Below are 20,925 nucleotides of genomic sequence, written 5' to 3' on the forward strand. Positions count from 1 at the left end.
ATATGTGACCCTGTCTGTGAAATCCAGGCTAAAGTCTCAAAATCTAATTATGAGATAACAAGCATCAAAGTTTGATTTCAACCATTAATTTCACTATGATTCCATTCTTTGACATGGCCTTACTCAGTCAATATTAAAGATATAAAGGTTACATTTTCACAGAATGTTCTTTACTTTATGAAGGATGATTTTATGTAGAAAACCACAAAAATGTGTAGTATGTATGTGTTTTATGTAGTAAATCACAAAAAATTACTTTAGCTGGGTTTTCACAGGCAGGGTCACATATTACTGTCTAATGTTTATGCTGTTATTTGTGTCATTTTAGCTACCACTGCATCAAATTTGCCTGTAAAAGTTACTGTGTAAAACTGAAAAGTATGTGTTTTTTCTTCCTTAAGGGAAAATGCATTATCATGGAAGTAACAGAAGCATTCAAAGCACGGATCAAAGAAAGTTATGAGGCACCTCCATCATTAGTTATAAAGTCTTGAAATGCTGAATGACTGACACTATCATTCATAGTGTGTTGTAGTATATTTTTCACTGAGCTCCTGTGATCATGCAATATAGGAGCAGTTATTAGCCGTGACCTTGTGACATGTCCACACGACCCGTGACACGCTGGTGTTCGTCAGCAGCATCTCTGCTTTCTGAAACTGCTTTCATCTACACACACACGCGCGTCCCTTGTCTCACTGTGTACATTCATCTTATGGTTTCCATTGTTTTCTGTATATTGATTGTTCTTCCATTAAAAAAACAAAAACAAAAAACAAAAAACACAACACAAGCCCAACATAGGAAAAATTTGATTTTAAATGTGTGCAAAGCTTCCACATTTTGGTTGTTTTGTTTTTGCTGTCTTTGATAGCAGTAAATTATGGGGAGAAAACATGGTTATCAAATTAAATTTGATTAAGAATCAAATTAGAAACTTTTTTTTTTCTCCTGGACAGCAGTGAGGTTAAATGAAGAGGAAAACAAGACTTTCTCTGACGTCTCCTGCTCGTCAGATGTTTCTCCTGCACTTTAAAAAATAAACGTGATTTTAACGGTAAATGACTGTAAAAATGTTACGGTAAAAGTCTCTTAATTGGTTAAGAGTAAGTTCCCTTACTGTATACTCTATACAAGATCTGAGATACTAGATCTGAGTATCTCTTAGAGTATCTCTCAAATATATATAATAAATATATATTTAATATAATTTGATAATAAATTACTGTTATATATCAAAGTTTTTTTTTTGTTATATAAGTGAACAAATCATCTTATAACTTAATTGAAAAACCAAAAATTGACAAACAAAATTCCCTGTTTGACAGTTCACATTTGATGGGTTTTCATTGAAATAACTGTTTCTTCATAGTTTTTTTCTTAATTGGTATGTACAGTAATGTATTCATGCTACATCTAATGTTTTTAAATGAATGCTTATTGCATTATTTTAGTGTTGTGTGTTACCACTCTATATACTAGTATTGACTTCAGCTTGTGGAAAAGCTTTCATGTATGATTCTTCATGTATATTATAAAGGTACAAAACTGATATTAGCACTTCAGTAGGTTCACATTATTTCAGTTAACGAAATATGTGTGTTTTACGGTAAATAGAAGTTAAATCGGTAAAACCTATAATGTTGCTACCATATTTTTACAGTAAATTTCTGGCATCCACAGCTGAAATTTTTTTTACTGTAAATTTCACAGATTGTTTTTTTTACAATGTGTGAAAAAAATCTTGCATACATCACCTCTAGGTTCTCAGATCTAAACCATGTCTCAAACTGAATGATTTTAATGTCTGCAAAGAAGTGTTCATGTCAGATATTTCTTATCAAATTCATCCACGAACAAATGATCCACATTTTACTGTGTGACGGGCAGTGACCGATTACATGTAACCTGGATTATGTAATCAGATTCCAAGAATTAAATACTTGTAAGTAGATTAATTAAAATTTTAAATACTTGTAATTAGACTATAGTTACTATTTTATTGATTACATGATTACATATTATTCACACAATAGTAATAAATTGTTCAAAATGTATTGATTCTCCCTAATTCTTTTTCATTTTTTAAAATTTTATTATTTGTATATATAATTTGTAAATATAATTTGTAACATAACACGTTCAGGGGGGCTCAGACAAATTTTGCCTAATATTTTAAGTTACTAAATTAATAATTAAGTAACACATTTGCATGTTCACGGTTCTCTGACGTTGGTTAATGGTCACATGACATGCAGGTAAACAAATAAATGATTTAATCTTTTTTAATAAGTGTTTTCTTTTGATTTATTTCAGTTTTGTTTTTTTTATGATGTAACTAATTATTGTCTTTTCATTAAACCCCCTGCAGGTCCTTCACAAACCCCAGTGTGGGAAACCTTGGTAATGTAATGTTTAATGCACTTTATGTTGTTAATAACAATGAATGGGATATATTTTCTTTCTCTTTCTATTTTTATATCAATATGGTACAAGATTACCTTATTTAAATCAATGTGATAAACAAGTTAGGTCAAAAGTAATCTAAAAGTAGTCTGATCAGATTACCCAAAACATGTTATGTAATGGATTACATTACTAACTACAATTTTTATCATGTAATCTGGAATGAGTAACAGACTACAATTTGCAAGTAATCTACCCAGCACTGATAATAGCTATTGAGAACTCTTATGAGATATGAGAGCTGTGGTTGGCTGAAGACTGACACATCCTCACCTGCACGACTCTCTGCGCCTGTGTGTCGATCAGCAGCAGTCTGTTCTGATGTGGCTGAGACACGTACACGTACTTGTCCCTCACGCTGACCGCAGATGCCCATACACACTCCTGTGAAGAGACGCCCGTGCTGCTGGGACACAGTTCTTCCTGCAGGGATGGACACGCGCTTGAACCAATGTTTGTGTCTGTGCACTCGTAAAATAAAGGTTCTTTATTGGCAGCTAAGGTTCCATGAAGAACCTTTAACCTCCAGGGAACATGACCATTGCACAAAAGGTTCTTTATAGTAGAAAACACATAGGTTCTTTAGATTATTAAAATGTTCTTCACACTAAAAAGGAATGGTTACTTTTCACTGGAGGGTTCTTTGGGGACCAAAAATAGTTATTTTATGGCATCACTGTGAAAACCACCCCCTTTGAAACCTTTAGAAATGTCAAAACATGTTCACCTCCAAATCAAAAGAACCAAGACATTATATATATATATTAATGATTATACTATTGTTTAAGCAAAGCATCTGGATGTAGATACACTAAAATGCAAAAGTCTGATATAAAGATTTTTAAGAAGTTTTTTTTTTCAGTTCTAGTCACCAAGGCTGCATTTATTTGATCAAAAATACAATAAAAACAGTAATATTGTGAAATATTACTACAATTCAAAATAAATATTTACTATTTTAAAATGTATTTTATTCCTGTGATCAACTCCAGTCTTCAGTCACATGATCCTTCAGAAATCATTCTAATATGCTGATTTGCTGCTCATTTCTGATTATTATCAATGTTTGCGCTGCGTCATATTTTTTCAGAATCCTTTGATTTGAAATTGAAATCATTTGTAACATTATAAATGTCTTTGCTGTCACTTTTGATCAATTTAATGTGTCCTTGATTAATAAAAGTATATATTTTTTAAATCAACAACACTTTACTGTCATAATGCGTTATAAAAAAAAAATTATGCATTATTATTATGCCTCGTAATGCACCTTATAATGCATTATATGATCTCAATGATTATGACCACAGTTATAAATTATAATACTTATCTCTTCATTGTTGCACCTTTAGAAAATATAATACATTAGAACACATGACAAACAAACCTTCAAATATTATAATGCATTTTAACTTTGGTTACAATTATTTATGAAAATATATATTTCTTTATTCCTATAAAATAATTATTTCATAATGCATTATACATAAAGTCTTTAAATAAAGTGTTACCAAATAAAAGTCTTACTAATCCTACTTTTTAAACAGTAGTATAAACTATACTAATGATAATGGTTTGCTTTTGCATTAATAAGAATTATGGGGGTGGAAGAATGTGAAAATAATCTTAACAAACAATCTTAAAACAGTCAGGCTTCATTAAGCATAATGACTACTCTTATTTCTGTCTTTTGTTTTGGGTTCGAGCCAAGACTTACATAACTACCCAGAATCCTCTCTGTCCGCGGGATGCGTCTGCGAATCTCACAGTTGCCGGGCTGCAGTACGGTGATCCCTTCACTGGAGAACACGTAGAACATGTTCCCCACACTGAGCCCTGCAAGCACACACAACATCACACACGCCATTACACACACTCTCTTCCTTCAGAGAGAACAACAGCAAACGGCGTACCACTGGGGGAGAAAACGATTTCAAACAATGCGGCTGTCATACGGTCAGACAGCAGAGACTATTAAAATCTCCTGAACCACTCCAAAAAGTGCATTTGCAGGTCTGTCACCTGGCAGCAAACAACAGCTGCTAATTAGCGTGGTCACGTCAGACGAGCGGCAGCACAGAGTTGTCATGCTGTCAGAAAGCAGAAGGTGTAAAAACACACAGTCGCAGGTAAGCTCTGCATGATCAGTGCTGGCGGTCATCTCCATGAGTCGAGATGGTGGATGACTGTTCCTAATGATCATACGCAGGCACTGATTTGTGTAGAAGCTGACACTAAATTAAAAATAAAAAAGGTAATTGCCACTTTTTATCTCACAGTTCTGACTGTTTTCTTACAATTACGAGTTTATATCTCACAATCTCACAGAATTGTGAGATATAATCTCACAATTGTGAGAGAAGTCCAGTTCTGATGGAAAAACAAAACAAAACACTGACTTTATTTCTCAGAATTGAAAGTTTGTATCTCGCAGTTGTGACTTTTTCACATGCAATTGTGAGTTAGAAAGTCAGTATTGTGCGATATAAACTTGCAATTGTAATAAATTATCAGTCTTCCCCCCCCCTCAGAATTGGACTTGCAATTGCAAGTTTATATCTCACAATTCACAATAAAAAAATTAATAATAATAAATAAATAAAACGTAAAATTGATGTTAACTGAAATAAAATGTAAAAATTAAACTTGTTTTATTTTAGCTAGTTAATTTAGTTTAACTAGATGAACTAAAATAACTACAGTTACATTTTTTTTGCTTTAAAATTAACATGAAAGCAGAAAATATAAAAATAAAATCTAATTGAAAATATGATTCCATTTGAGTTTTGGCAGGTTACATGCGCGACGCAGCGAGAGTGAAAAAGCAGACGTGGTAATTAATATTGCTATTTAAATATGACTGGCTCGTAACTCCTAAGACATGGGAAATACAGTTGCAAATGGACTTTGGTTTTTCATTTGAAATTTGTCAGTCACTGTGCGTTCACGAAAGCGAAAAATGCAAACGGTAATGCAGGATTCGCAATTGCATTTGGATTATGTCACAATTTATGCGTCCACATATTGAAAATGCAATTGAAAATACAATTTGCTATTCTATTTGAAAATTGTCCGGAAAATCGTTCCATACAGATTTTCGTATATATATATAATTAAATACTTTTTATTTTATAATGAAATAGTATTATTACAATAGTCATTTTTCTTATTTGAATATTTTTTATTTAGTAATTTTAATAATCATAAGAATTATTATTAGTCATTTTTATATACAGTATAGGCATAAAAGTTTGGGCCAAATTGTGCAGCCCTACAAACAAGAACAAAACCTTTTTTTTTTTTTTTCTTTAAAAAAAAATCACATTGCAAACTGCAATCGCAATATTTAACCTGAAAGTCACAATTTGATTTCCACCCCCCCCCAAAATCGTGCAGCCCTAGTGGTAAGTGCTGATAAATGGGATCAGATGAACATGAACTTTATTTTGAAATGAATCTGTGCTTTTTTTCTGCGATTCCTTTAGTCTGTCTCACTGAGCTGACTGAAACCCTGCAGGCAGATATTACTGAAGCCTTTTCCCACAAAGTGGACTTGCAATTTTCAGAAATGTATCTGTATCCATTCTAGTGATGTTTTTGATTAGCAGAAATAGAGTGTTGAAAAATACAATAAAAATGAATCAAAAGAAACAAGCACCAGCAGTGTTTCTCGACACTGTGTACGGCAGTCAGGAAATCTTTTGCATTGAATTTATTAATGTGTTTATGTGGCTTCTCAGAGAACTCAAACTTACTACAAGTACATTTTCATGGGGGACGGTTGATGCATGTTATCAAAGTGAAATTTTATACTAAATTTTCATTAACTCATGAAATATCAGTCTGCTAGCTCAGTGTCAGAGATATTAAAATGGCCTTGAGGTCTGTCAGGTCCCAAAAACGAGGGTTAATATATAAAAGACTTCTTCAAAGGTCTTATTTGAGATGATTTAAATGCAAAAATAACCAGCCTTTGTCCTCTTCATATGGGACTTGTCACCTGTCTTTTATTAAGCCTTCTATATTCAACAAGGACACTGGGTTAGAGAAATGATGGCTGATTTATTATAAGACTTATACTGTGGAGCTCAAAGACAGAATGTGTGTTTTGGACAGGGAACACTACCTTCATTTTTTTTTCATGTGAATGTAAGTGTTTCATGTCTTATATTACTGACTTTTAGAATTAAGAAATAAGTCACGAGAGGAAGGTACGGATTTGTGATTTACACCTCTATCAGTGATCATGTTGGGTTTGAGTTGTATTGTAGTACTTCAATAAAGCCTTGCAAGGCAAACTGTGATTTTTCTTCAGTAGAAGAGTAAAGAAGTTTTTAGCTGAAACTGTGATCCTTGGTGATTCATAAAATGCAAGGCATCACTTTGAGAGTCAAAAAAAGCATATCAGGCAATACAAAATTAATACCAGTGGCTCCTGATGATATGTTGAGGTCTTATGAAGCTAAACAATCGGTCTGCGCAATAAACTAAACATTATTTCCAACATTATTACCTGTAATCCAGAGCTTTCAACAAACAGTATACAAACTGTAGTGATGTTTGGTTCACAAATCATTCTTTTGAATCAGTTCTTTTTAGTGAACTAGATGAACCAGTTCACAAAATCAAACTGCACTGTCTGAAACAGTTCACGGCTCGAGCAGCACAGATCTACAAGTTACTCGATCAAAACTCACTTTCAGATGCCTGACAGTCACTCTGACTGAAATGAGCCAAAATAGCAGCGTATCTGATCCTGTAATGAAGTGAAGTGAAGTGACATGTGGCCAAGTATGGTGACCCATACTCGGAATTAGTGCTCTGCATTTACCCATCCAAAGTGCACACACACAGCAGTGAACACACACACCGTGAACACACACCCGGAGCACTGATTCAGTGCTCCAGTTCCTCCAACAGCCACTGAACTAAACAAACAGTTAGACTCGGACTGAAGGCCGATGAGCCACTAATATACGCATGTGTGAACCGAGCACTTGAAAGAAGGGGTGAAATTAAAGTTTTAGTTTCTCATTGTTTATGTAAAAAGGTGAGTTGATTAAGACTATTTTATTCACATTATATGCTTTAGATAGACATCCACTTTTATATACATTAAAACATCCACATTTCACATCATTATTGGGTGATTTAATAGTATAATTGTGAAAACGTTATGTCATTGCATGATTAAGTAAATTAACTATAGTGAATTGAACCAGTTCGTTGAAATGAACTGTGTGAAAAAACTAGTTTGTTGAAAAGAATCAAATTCCCCGTTTGCCTGAGGCTCTGGATTGCAGGTAATAATGTTGTAAATAATTGTTCAGTTTCTTGCACAGACCAATCATTTCGCTTCATAAGACCTCAATATATCATCAGGAGCCACGGGCAGGGGCGCCGCTATGATTTCTGGCCCCCCCCCCTCGCCGGGCCCTTGGAATCGTCCTAAACTTCCTCTTGTAAGTTTTCTGTAGACTGCTGATTTTTGCTCATGTTATTCAGCTGCAACAGAATGCTTTGCAAAAAGACAGAAATAAATGTTTGACTTCTAAATGTTTGACTTTTTTATCTCATTGGAATCAAAACTAGGAATCGATAAGAATCGGAATTGGAATCGATAAAATTCAAACGATACCCAACCCTACCTACGTCTTGGATGGCCTGAGGATGAGTACATTAACAGCAAATTTTTGTTTTTGGGTGAATTATCCCTTTAAAACTAGTGTATCTATCTACTAAAACCAGAATGATTGCTTTCAAAATGCATTGGAGACATTGAGATCTATAGACCTTCATTTCACTCTAACTGAAGACAGTAAATTTAACAGTCCAGAAAATGTCTGTAATTTCTGAAACAGGAATTGGCATGTGTGCACAGACACCACAGGGCTGTTCACATTTGCAGATGGTTATTGCTGTATGACCATTAAAACCTTATTAATGACAAACTGTCCTTTCCGCATTGGTGGCTTCCTTACATGTGAGCTGACTTGTAAATTCTTGCAAGTAATTACTGAACCAGCAATCCACATTAAAGTGTGCACCAGTCTACCAGTACACCTAAGGCCCTACGAGTTCCACAATGTAGAAAATGTGGATGGAATTGCAGAATCCAGTCATAAATATGGAATTTAATGTATAAAGCGGAATGTCACGGAATTTGGGAAATGTTGGATGAATTTTAGATTGACAGAATGAATAGATTTAATTTTCATTTGACTAAAAGACTAAATTGTTAATGTGGTATGCCTTAATTTGATTAGCAGAAAATGTTTTATTCACAACACTCAATTTCTGAAAAAGCACAGGGCCCTATAATTGTAAAATAATAATAATAATAATAATAATAATAATAATAGTATGTTGTTTTAATTAATTTAGTTGATTTAAATTTAATATAACAATTAAAATTGGAAAACACAGAATTTGGTAAAACTTAAATGCAACTTTAGAAAAAACAAAAATTATAGGGTCCTAAAATGTAACTTTTAATATTTTTTTTGTTATGTAAAAGTTAAATTCTATAAGTTCTATTATTTCAATTAATTGACATAGTTTTTGATTTATAAAGTAAAAAATAAAACAGAAAAAAATCTGAAAAATACAGTGCTCTATACTTTCTAGCCAACACCATTCTCCCATTTACAGTATATCTTTATAACATGTAAGGAACCATAGGTCACAAAATCATTACAATCTGTGCTAAAACAGCTTCAGTATCATCACTCACGTGTCTTTCGTGCCGAGTCTTCCACAAACAGAGATGAGATGTCTTCATCCACGCCAACCTCGTTTCTAGCGATGCAGGTATAAGCACCAGTGTCTTCATAACGCACACTACCGATGTGAAGCTCACTGCCATTAGCTGAAGAAATACAACAGCCAACAGTTAGATGATTCAGTGCATTTCCAGTCTAATTCCTGTATTTCCTACGTATCAACACACACACACCACTGAAAAACGCCTCTAACAAAACCAACAAGCAACTACAGGGCAATAACATAAATCTCAAAAGTAAGTTTGAGGTGTTTGTTCCCACAGTCGACCAATAACATTTTTCATTGACAGAGCTTTGGGTGAAGGAATTCTTAAAACCCATAAAGGTTTCCCTGTGGTGCAGCTAATACTGTGCCAAGTTATAAAGTCCAATACTTGGATTTATTGAGTGTCTGTTTTTTTTCCAGCAGAAATGGTTTCTCTTGAAAATGACCAAAGGAAGGAAAGGTATAAAGTTGGCAGAATGTGCATTTCAAGTTGTTAGCTGGCATGACTATTTCACGAATACATAAACTGTAAAAAAATATTTTGTCAGGTTACCTATCATCATTTACTCACTCTCAAGTTTTTCCAAACCTGTATGAGTTTCTTTCTTCTTTTGCACATAGATTTTGAAGAATCAAACAGTTGCTGGTCCCTACTGACTTCCATATTATGGCAAAAAATACTATGGAAGTCAATGGCTAGCGTCAACTGTTTTGTTACCAACATTCTTCCAAATATCTTCTTTGAAATTCAACAGAAGAAGCTCATACAGGTTACCCCTAACCTAAACTTGAGGGTGAGCAAATGATGACAGAATTTAATCTGTGGGTGAACTATCCTATTAAAGGTGCAGTCCAAATTCAAAATTACACTGTAAGTTGATGAGTTGATTTACAGTGGGTACGGAAAGTATTCAGACCCCCTTAAATTTTTCACTCTTTGTTATATTGCAGCCATTTGCTAAAATCATTTAAGTTAATTTTTTTCCCTCATTAATGTACACACAGCGACCCAGTTCTTTGCTAGATTCCATGGTTGTAAAACGCAGTGTTTTCCACCAACTGGCAACCCGTGGTGTTGAAATACTGGGCGGAGTCACAACCAAAACAAAAACAGACATTCCGACATGGAACACACTTTCCAAAGCAGAATAACTGGCTGTAGCGTTGTTTTTCAGAGAAACATGTTTCCTAAATATCAGCAAACATATTATGGTATTTTATGCTTTAGTACAGTCAAACAATTACATACAGCACTTTTAATATTGCTAAATCTACCTATATTAGGTTACACCAGTAAAAGTAATTTTTCAAGGTCATGACGGCACAGTTATTGTCATCAGACTCAAGTTTGTCTCATCTCTGATCATTTTTCTGACAGTCATGTGCTAATTATATGAACCATGTAAAAACAGCAGTGCTATTCTGGATGTAAACTGGACAGAAATGTTTTTTACGGCCGCTGACCATATGAACGCGCTGCAGGCGGCTGCTCTCTCATGACAGAACGACACCCAGCTGCAGTCACTTACAGCTCATCAGCGTCCCGGTCAGCCGGGGAACACGCACAGAAATGCGCAAGCCACTTTCTCTTTACCACTTCCACAGCAACACATTTGGATTAGTGCTTAATGATGGAGGTGTGATTCCAATGGTTTCAGTGCACTTTAAATAAATTTGTTTATAGGTTTGGCATTTATAATAGCCTAAATGTTGTTTATTATGAATGCCACTAAAGTTTATAATGTATGGAAATTTTCATTTACCGATATTGTACATTATTTCTGAATGTAATAATAACATGCACCATGCAACATAGATATGTGACTCATGTTTTTTTTTTCTTCCTCTCAACAATGCAATTTTGGCCCTGTGTGACTTTTTTTTTTAATACAGTACTTTATTTTATTGCATTCTAATAAATGAATGCATTAAGACTGAACGGTGTAATTTCTGTGCCACTAATATCAATAACTATCATGTCAAAAATTGTTTGGGTTAATGTATGTATTGTATTCATGTTGTAGTGCAAATCACTGTTGCTGCTATTGATGTGGATTATGGGTAAGTTTAGGGACAGGTTTGGTGGTTTGGTTAAAGGTTTAAGGGTGGGTTAAGGAGTAGAGTCAACAGTATAGTTATTGATGTAATTACTGAAATTATTTAGAGATGTAATTACATGAAGGTATATTTTAAAATATAAGTATGTATGTACACAATAAGTGCATTGTATCACAAGATTCATTTAAATGGTAACATTACAATAAGGTTCCATTTCTTAACATTAGTTAACATGAACTAACAATGGAAAATACTTCTTAAGCATTTATTAATCTTGGTAATGTTAGTTTCAACATTTCCTAATGCATTAATGTGTTGTGTCTGTTAATAGATGGATCTGAGCTAACATGGACTAACAATGAACATTTGTATTTTTTTATTAACTAACATTAACAATGATTAATGCATACTGTAAAAAAAATATTGCTCATTGTTAGTTAATTCATTAACTAATGTTAACTAATAGAACCTTACATTTAAATGCAATACATAGTAGTTAAAGACACTTAATATAAAGTGAGACCACGGTTTTATTATGTGCTGTGTGATTTTTGAAGGCTGGTTGGGATGTTTGTGGAAACACACACTCACACACACGCACGCACGCACGCACGCACGCACACACACACACACACACACACAATGCTACTTTGAAGGTTTCACTTTTATTCGTATTGAGCTTTGATGCTAATTAAATTCAGCCATAAAAACACTGCAAATGACTTTGTTTTCTTTTCCAAATGGATTTCATGAATAAATAATTTTTCAGTAATTAAAAAGGTCTCCAACAACATTTACGTGAACGTCGGCAATAGTATTGTTGTGTCTGAGTCGTGACTGGCCTTTGGTAAAGTGTTCCCACAAGCTCATGCATATCATTGTCTATCCAGTTCATCTCATACAACACTGTAGCTGCGGTTACTAATGAGATCATCATTCATTATGACATCACCTCAAAGATTCTGAGATTCTGTCACCAAACGAATCAGTGTTTGCAGTAATGACGAGCATGAAGCCAATTACGCAGCATTACAGATAAACATGCAATCCTCAAATCAAAGCAGCACTTGTAAAATGAGAAGAGAAGCTGATGTGTGTGTGTGTGTGTGGCGTTTCAGTATGGCTGCTCTGCGTGTGTATCAGAGCTTTGTGAAGTTCAGCGAGTTCTCAGATGCTCGGCTCACCTCTGATGCTGTCTTGATCACAGCACAAGCATCTCTGAACACTGTCTGTATCACACGCACGCTTTCATGTGCGTGTCAGAGATCACATACATGCAGGAGAGTCTCTCTCCTTTTCACCTTATCTTCATTGTGTGTGTGTGTGTGTGTGGCGTTTCAGTACGGCTGCTCTGCGTGTGTATCAGAGCTTTGTGAAGTTCAGCGAGTTCTCAGATGCTTGGCTCACCTCTGATGCTGTCTTGATCACAGCACAAGCATCTCTGAACACTGTCTGTATCACACGCACGCTTTCATGTGCGTGTCAGAGATCACATACATGCAGGAGAGTCTCTCTCCTTTTCACCTTATCTTCATTCTCTCATCTCCACTACTCTACAATACACATCTCTACTCTAAAATACAGACTCAATTCAAACGAGAGCTTCTCACCACTCGGTAAAAGTTCATACTTTTTATATGGATTTATACTTTCAATGCAGCTGCATATTTCCGTATCAGGTACATTTATGTACTGCAGGTGGGTTATGGATATGAAATAATGGTCACTTTATTTTAGGGACCAATTCTCAGTATTAGCTAACTATTAACTATGACTTTTGCCTCAATAAACGCATAATTTACTGCTTATTAAGTGTTAGTAAGTTAGTCTTTAAGTTTAGATATGGCGTAGGATTAAGGGATCTAAAATATGGTCATGCAGAATAAAATCTTTATATGTGCATTATTAGTATAAACAGCCAATATTCTAGTAATTAAGCAACTAGTTAATAATTAGAATTGGTCCCTACAAAAAAAAACCAAAATGGTGAAAAAAGAAATGGCCACCAGTTCCAGGTCCTGCTATTGAGGATATGCATTAAATTCATATACAGTTCAACTCCATGCATTAATGCTGATGAACCATATTATGCATTAACTTATTGAATACTGAATGTGTACTGAATGCTGCCAAGGGCATGAACAAAACCTTATGGTGCAGAACTGTGGTCTAGTGTTTGGCACACGCTCTGACACATCATGTGGATGATGAGAGTTTCAATAAAAATTCCCCCCCCAAAAAAGGTTTGCCAACTAAACTTTCTTTAACTGTATCTCCCAAAGGTTGATTTTTTTTTACATAAAAACTTTGAAACTTTCCTACCTTTAATGTTCAGATTTTCTTTTTTTTCTTCTTTCAAATGACTTTTATGTTTAGTTTTATTGTATTATACTTTTGTCCCAGAGGCAGACTTTCTCTTTTAACCTATGAAAATCCATCATAAAATATGAATGGCAGTATCTATTACTCCAAGTGCAAATATCCAACCTGGCTGGAAAAGGCAATTTTTTTTCTAACTCCACACACCACTGATATTTCACTTTGACTACACACAGCATATAAGAAGACTGTGAGTGAAGAGTGATGACTAAGAAAAATGAAAGCGAATGTCTCTTAATTTATTCATTTATGCACAAAAAGTGTAAGTGGAAATATGATTTAATTGTTTTTTTTCAATACATAAAATGATAGCTGAGAGATTAGCCTTAGCAAGAAAAATGAATCAGTTGTTGTATTGTATATTTAAAATGTCATTTCCAACACAGAATGCTATTAATATTCAGTACAATATGTCACTTGAGCTGCGCTGTAAGTAACAGTGATTAATCCATGATATTTATGTGCCCACTGTTGTTGTAGAAAAATTCAGCTAGTGAGACAATGCTACATGGTAGTTTATTTCTCAAAAGGACAAAAGCGCCTATAACTGCTAAAACACCCCAAACAATATTATTTTGTCAAACACCAAAAAAATCCAATATACTTAAACTAGCGATCGTCACTGAACTTTTTTGTGAGTCAAATATTTATTTGAAGTTCCCCAGAGATTTGAAGTTAATATCATAATAATTTAACCAAACATTTACATTATTATTATAATTTTTTAAATAATTTAACTAAACATTTGATTATGGTTAATGATCACATGACAGGCAGGTAAGCAAATACAATATTTAATCTTTTTTAGTGTTCAAGTGTTGTAAAATAATGGTGACACTTTACTTAAAGACTTCATGTATAGAACATTATTTCTTTTCATAAATATTTGTAACCAAAGTTAAAATGCGCAATAATATTTGAAGGTTTGTTTGTCATGTGTTTTAATGCACTATACTTTCTAAAGGTGTAACAATAAATAGATAAATATTATAATGTATTATAACTGTGATTACAATTATTTATGATATCATACAATGCATTATAAGGTACATTACAAGGCATAATTAATGCATTAAAATTACTTTTAATATGCATTATGTATAAAGGCTTTAAGTGTTACCAAAATTATTTATTCAGTTTTATATTTTAATGATTCATTTAATTATTAGCTCAAACCCCAGGTGCGAAACTCGGAGGGAAACTATGGTTTGTGACTGTTTACCTTTGTTGTCTACGAGTATAAATCATGAGTCGGTTTTGTGCTGCCATCAGTGTGCTTACAAGTCTATCTATCTTTCCATACAGCAGAAAACAAAAATCAGTCGACACAAAATGACACATTGTGTCTCCGCGCTGAGCTAGGCCTGTTATTTGTCATCCCGCGAAAGTGAATTTTTCAGACTTTGTGATGAAATCATCTTTTATCTTCATGCTGTAAATATTTCTGTGGACACAAACAGAAACAGGAGAGCTTGAAAGGAGCGCTTCTAAAATATTAATGCGTGAGGGAAATGAAAGCAGACAGACATGCCCAATAAAGGGTCAGAGAAACACAAATGCTCGAAACTATGCTACATTAAACCTCCACAGAACAAATAAATAAGCCGAGCCGGTGAGAAACGATGGAGCTGAAACAAATAAATGAGAGCAATGAGACCTTGAAGGTCTCGTCTTTTCATACAGAACTTAAGCAGCACAAGCATCTGATCCAAATAACAGCCTATTACAGGGTCTAATGGACCGAAAACCAATTAAGTGTTTTCTAATAAGGGGCTACTCTGTAAACAATACAGCACCGCGCTGGAATCGACAGGCCCCTCCAAACGAGCCCATTTGCCTGGGTCCGCTATCGTCATTTCATGCACTGTTTTTATTATTATCATCATCGTCCTTGCAGGGAGTCACAAATTCACTCCCACAGCACCAACGGCTGCCAGCAATGGCTGTAAACCACTGCTGCGTCAGAGGGCCGTACAGAGGATATTTTTCATATGCTTCGTTACATGGTGACACTTTGATTTGTTAAATCAAATGAAAAATTGTGTGTTTGATTGGTCCAGACGCTACACAAAGTTAAAATGCGCAATAATATTTGAAGGTTTGTTTGTCATGTGTTTTAATGCACTATACTTTCTGAAGGTGTAACAATAAATAGATAAATATTATAATGTATTATAACTGTGATTACAATTATTTATGATATCATACAATGCATTATAAGGTACATTACAAGGCATAATTAATGCATTAAAATTACTTTTAATATGCATTATGTATAAAGGCTTTAAGTGTTACCAAAATTATTTATTCAGTTTTATATTTTAATGATTCATTTAATTATTATCTCAAACCCCAGGTGCAAAACTCGGAGGGAAACTATGGTTTGTGACTGTTTACCTTTGTTGTCTATGAGTATAAATAATGAGTCGGTTTTGTGCTGCCATCAGTGCGCTTACAAGTCTATCCATCTTTCCATACAGCAGAAAACAAAAATCAGTCAACACAAAATGACACATTGTGTCTCCGCGCTGAGCTAGGCCTGTTATTTGTCATCCCGCGAAAGTGAATTTTTCAGACTTTGTGATGAAATCATCTTTTATCTTCATGCTGTAAATATTTCTGTGGACACAAACAGAAACAGGAGAGCTTGAAAGGAGCGCTTCTAAAATATTAATGCGTGAGGGAAAGCCTCCATATCTCTGTTCTCTCACCCAACTTAAAGCTCCTGGAGCTTATTCTCTGTGCTCACAGGACTTGTATACTCTTTCGGTTCCCTCTGCACGAACTGAACTTGGAAAACAAGCTCTTCGGTTTGAGGCGCCCAATGATTGGAACTCTTTACAACACAACATGAAGTTGCAGATCTTAGTGTCAATGAACACTTTTAGATTCTTGATCAATGAGCTAACTTGTAAATAACTTGTTTTTTACAAATAACTTGTAATTAACTTAAATATTTTTAATTGTGTTTTGGATACAGAGTTTTGTGTTCTTTTTCTGAAATGTAGCGCTGCATCTTGGACAGGTCACTTCTGTAAAAGAGATTTTTTAAAGGGGTCATCGGATGCCCATTTTCCACAAGTTGATATGATTCTTTAGGGTGTTAATGTAAAGTTAGTAGTGTAAGTAGTGTAGGGTAGTGTAAAACAACACCCTTTTTAACCTGTCAAAAACAGCTGTTGACAGCAAGCTGTTTTGTTGCATGTCCCTTTAAATGCTAATGAGCTCTGCTGACCCCGCCCCTCTCTTCTGTAGGGTGACGAGCAGTTGCGCAGTTATCTGAGAGACGGTAAACTTTAGCCGCATTCATCGTGAAGCTTGCTAACTAGCACATTATTAGGAAAGGCGATTTGCAGAATTCATTAAAAAAAAAACCCTTATATTCACTTCTTCTGCAGATGAGGCTGGATCACGAATGATTCGTGTGAACATAGACACATGTATGTAGACCGGGGGCCGCATTCCCTTCACAAACAAATGTAATCCTCTGCATCTTCAGCGACTAAGTAAATGACGACTGCTTTGTTCATTATTACATCCAACAACAGAACACCTCAATCGCTTAGGAGCCATTCTTGTCTACTCCTGCTCCGGCGCCGAAACAATGGCGGACTGATGACAGCTCACTCTGGGCGGGTCTGTGATAAAACACCAGTGTCAATCAACAATTGTGGGAGGGGCCTGTGTCTGTGTGATGTCACACAGTCAAGAATCTTAAGAATCACAGTCAGAACACTGGGTACATTTTTATCATTATAGGGTGGATGTGTACGAACACTGCCAACACAAATTTCAATTCAAACAACATGTAAAAGTGAATTTCGCATCCGATGACCCCTTTAATCTCAGAAAGTTTCACCTGGTTAAATAAAGGTCAAATAAATAAATAAATGAAACCTGCTTCCCAGAAGGAGGGCCGAGGATCGTACCGAGAAGTGAAATCTGCTTGGATCCGTGCGGCTGCAGGTCCAGGCCGTTCTTTAGCCAGGTGAGTTTGGGGTTTGGAATACCATCTGCATGACAGCGCAGGCTGGCAGCGACGCCGGGTTCCTGGGCCTGAGTCTCCGGATACACCAGGATTACTGGAGGCACTAGAAGGACAAAGAGACTGTGAACAACAGAGAAAGTGATTCAAGGCCAGAACAATTGCTTTGTTTTGGATTCCCCTCCTTGTGTAAGTCAGAAACGGTCATTTATTGAAATGAATGTGAACCGCAAACATGCGTCCCGTCTCGAGGTACCTCAATTAGACAAAACAAGCTCTCTAACAATCACGCTTATTGTCTCCGTTAGTTGAAAATCCTTCCAGTATTTTTTCTCTCGCAAATGTAATACAGCAAGGGAAACAGGATTGTTATCTTTGTTTCAATACAGTGTTTGTTTATATGCCTTCATATGCCTCGATGAAGAATGATGCCTTGTATTATTGAACGGTTGAATGATCAAAAGGTGAAAACTATTTTCCATTGGAACCATTTCAAATGGTTTGAAAGCAAACAAATGGCTCTTTTGTTCAGTTGGAGTTATTATACTGTATATCTGGGGTTAGTGTTGTTGGTACCAAGTCAATACTTTTTTAATTTTAAAAACATAACAATACCAGCCTTTTGACAGTGCTGGGTCATTCTGGTTCCCTCTGATAGGCAGCTGCTTTCAGATGTTCGCGTATTTGTGTGAAGAGCATCAAAGGTTTTTATTTACAATGTGATTTTGCAGCGTTGACACTTGTAGCCAATCACAGACATGTTTGTTGAGCATGTGAACTCAATGACCAATCAGAGGCTTTTTAGTTAGAATCTGCTCAATACACCAGAGTTTGTTCATTGTGAGCTCTGCTCGCTCACAAATGGTTTAGTTAAAACCAACAAAGTATTCATTGTACAATATAGACAGATTTTTTTTTTTTATTATAGCGAGAGTTTTCATTCACTCAGTGTGCTTGCACTTCGGCTGAAATGAAAAACTATCGGCCTCATTGATTATAAAGGGAGCATCTTTGCTCGCTTTCTGTATATAACCTTGCTCACTCTTTGTATTATAACCCTTTCATAATCTGAATACATTTTTTCATTCTGCAACATACACACTGCAAAGTTTCAAGAGTGGCAACCATATTAAAATGCGGGACTGAATTCATGAAACATCATAAAAGCTGACTGAGATGATACAGAGAGACCAGACATAATGAAGTTCTCACACTATTCCTCTGGCATGATCAATTTATTAGCAAATATCCCAGCATTCACTGGCGCATCCAGGTCGCACACAAAATTATTTCATGAATGGTCTAAAACCAGTGGTGTAGTCCTAAAAAAAAAATAAAAAAAATCAGGAAAGTAAATGTTTTTACATTGTTGGTTTATTTGTAATATTTATTTAAATAAATAAATAAAAACAAATAAATGTAGTGCACTCTAAAATTGTTGGCAGATTATTTTTCAGGTACTGCATGGCCTGATGATTATAATTTAAACATGCTGCTTTGGAATTATATTTATTGAGAAAAGTGCTTCACAAATTAATCTGAATTTAATGTTTCTTTTATGCTAATATTGGGGAGAAAAAATGTAACTTCATACAAGGTAATTATTTTATTAAATGCTTTGGCTTTAGTACAGTGGCAATATGAAGGTCAATTATTTATTTAATATGATGCCTAATATTTTCTCACACATTAAAGTGTTTTTGATACATGTAAAAATATAACTGATTTTGTAACTAAGGAATGCAATTATATCTTCTGCAAGGGGATTATTATACTTGGGGTCTTTGGCATAAAACCCTTTGAAAAACCATTGATCTGTGCACAGCGCATTCTGTCTCTCTCACACACAACCAGGCATTTATGCACAGGTGACGTTAAAATTGTTTCGGGATTTGGGAAATCCCATACATATGTGAGAAATTCACATTCACACTCTCGGCTGCTCTAACTCTTCAATAACTGCATAAGAGTTTTTGATTCTTTTTTATGCACTTTTATTTATTTAACCTGCCAATGCAGACATGCTAAATATCTGGACTTGTCAGCGATTCAAAATCCTGCTGTGCGTAATGAGTTCTACATCTGCGATGACCTACAGCCAATGAGAGAGCAAGATATAGCACAGCGGGAAGTTCGGGAGGAGTTATAGACCACAATAGAGAATGGGAACGTGACATCAGCAATGCACGGCATTCTGGGACTTTGGGACACGGACATTACATTAGAGATTGAGTTATAGTGGAGGTAGATGTTAAAATTTATATTAAACCATTAAAAACACATTAGAATGGAGAATGCTTGCTGTGTTATAAACTGCCATATCTGCTCTCATGACCGGAGTGGAAAACGGATCTAAAATGAAGCGCAACTTTCTGCTTTTCAGCTTTAAACAATACAATGCTGACAGCATAGTTCAATGAAAATAAACAACTTGACCAAAATTTGGCTTTTGTCATTTGTATTTATTATTTATTACAGATTCATAACTTCCGATCCACATGAATTTGTAAGTGCTCACGCCATGAATAATGTATGAAAACACGTTTGGAAATGTTATGTGTGATACAGGTCGTTACGATCACTCTCCGTGTTCATAAAGCAACCACTCCTTTGATTCATTGTTCAGCAACTCTTTGTGAGAAGTTGTATTTGTTCCATTTAAGTCCAGTAAAACTTATTTGTAGTGCTTTCACAATATACTTAATTTCAGAGCTGCATTACAGAAGGTCGTATTAGAGCGATATGATAATATGTGTTGATTAAATACAACAGTTCTCAGTTCCTGTCCTCGTGTAACATTACCCCCGCTCTACATATTTTGCACGTCTCTCTTAGTTAACACACCTGATTCAGATAACCAGCTCGCTAGAAGAGAGCTATGTGCATGAACTGTGTACCGACTGACATGCTCCCTACACAGTGTTCTTTGCTTCCTACTCCCTGAGCAAAGAAAATCCGGTAAAGTTTACTTCACTTCAGAACATTCATTTACGGATTTGTGCTACGCCACCGCTTGCAGCATCTTCACACACAGACATAACTTACTAGAGAAGTGTGAACTGTGACATAATACACCCCTGTAAATAAATACAATTTAAAGGTGGGGTAAGCGATTTTTCAAAAACGCTTTAGAAAACTGATTCGGGCCGACTAGCAAAACAAACTTGTAGCCAATCAGCAGTAAGGGGCGTGTCTACTCATGATGTGGAGTAGAGAGAGCGTTCAGTGCACAGGACGGACATTAGCGAGCCGAGCGACAGAAAGATAGA

General features: G+C 35.2%; 1 protein-coding gene across 1 annotated transcript in view; it reads right to left on the reverse strand.

Annotated features, from left to right (window-relative positions):
- The window catches only part of fstl4 (follistatin-like 4), a 202,096-nt gene that overhangs the window by 8,265 nt on the left and 172,906 nt on the right, over positions 1-20,925 (reverse strand). The window contains exons 9-12 of the mRNA XM_016555391.1: positions 17,601-17,762; positions 9,200-9,334; positions 4,184-4,302; positions 2,740-2,889 (exon numbers count right to left, since the gene is read on the reverse strand). Of these exons, the coding sequence (XP_016410877.1) occupies positions 2,740-2,889; positions 4,184-4,302; positions 9,200-9,334; positions 17,601-17,762 (566 nt within the window). The remainder of the gene's footprint in view (positions 1-2,739; positions 2,890-4,183; positions 4,303-9,199; positions 9,335-17,600; positions 17,763-20,925) is intronic.

This window comes from Sinocyclocheilus rhinocerous, unplaced genomic scaffold (assembly GCF_001515625.1).
Source record: "Sinocyclocheilus rhinocerous isolate Xijiao unplaced genomic scaffold, SAMN03320098_v1.1 scaffold1427, whole genome shotgun sequence".
Classification (NCBI taxonomy): Eukaryota; Metazoa; Chordata; class Actinopteri; order Cypriniformes; family Cyprinidae; genus Sinocyclocheilus; species Sinocyclocheilus rhinocerous.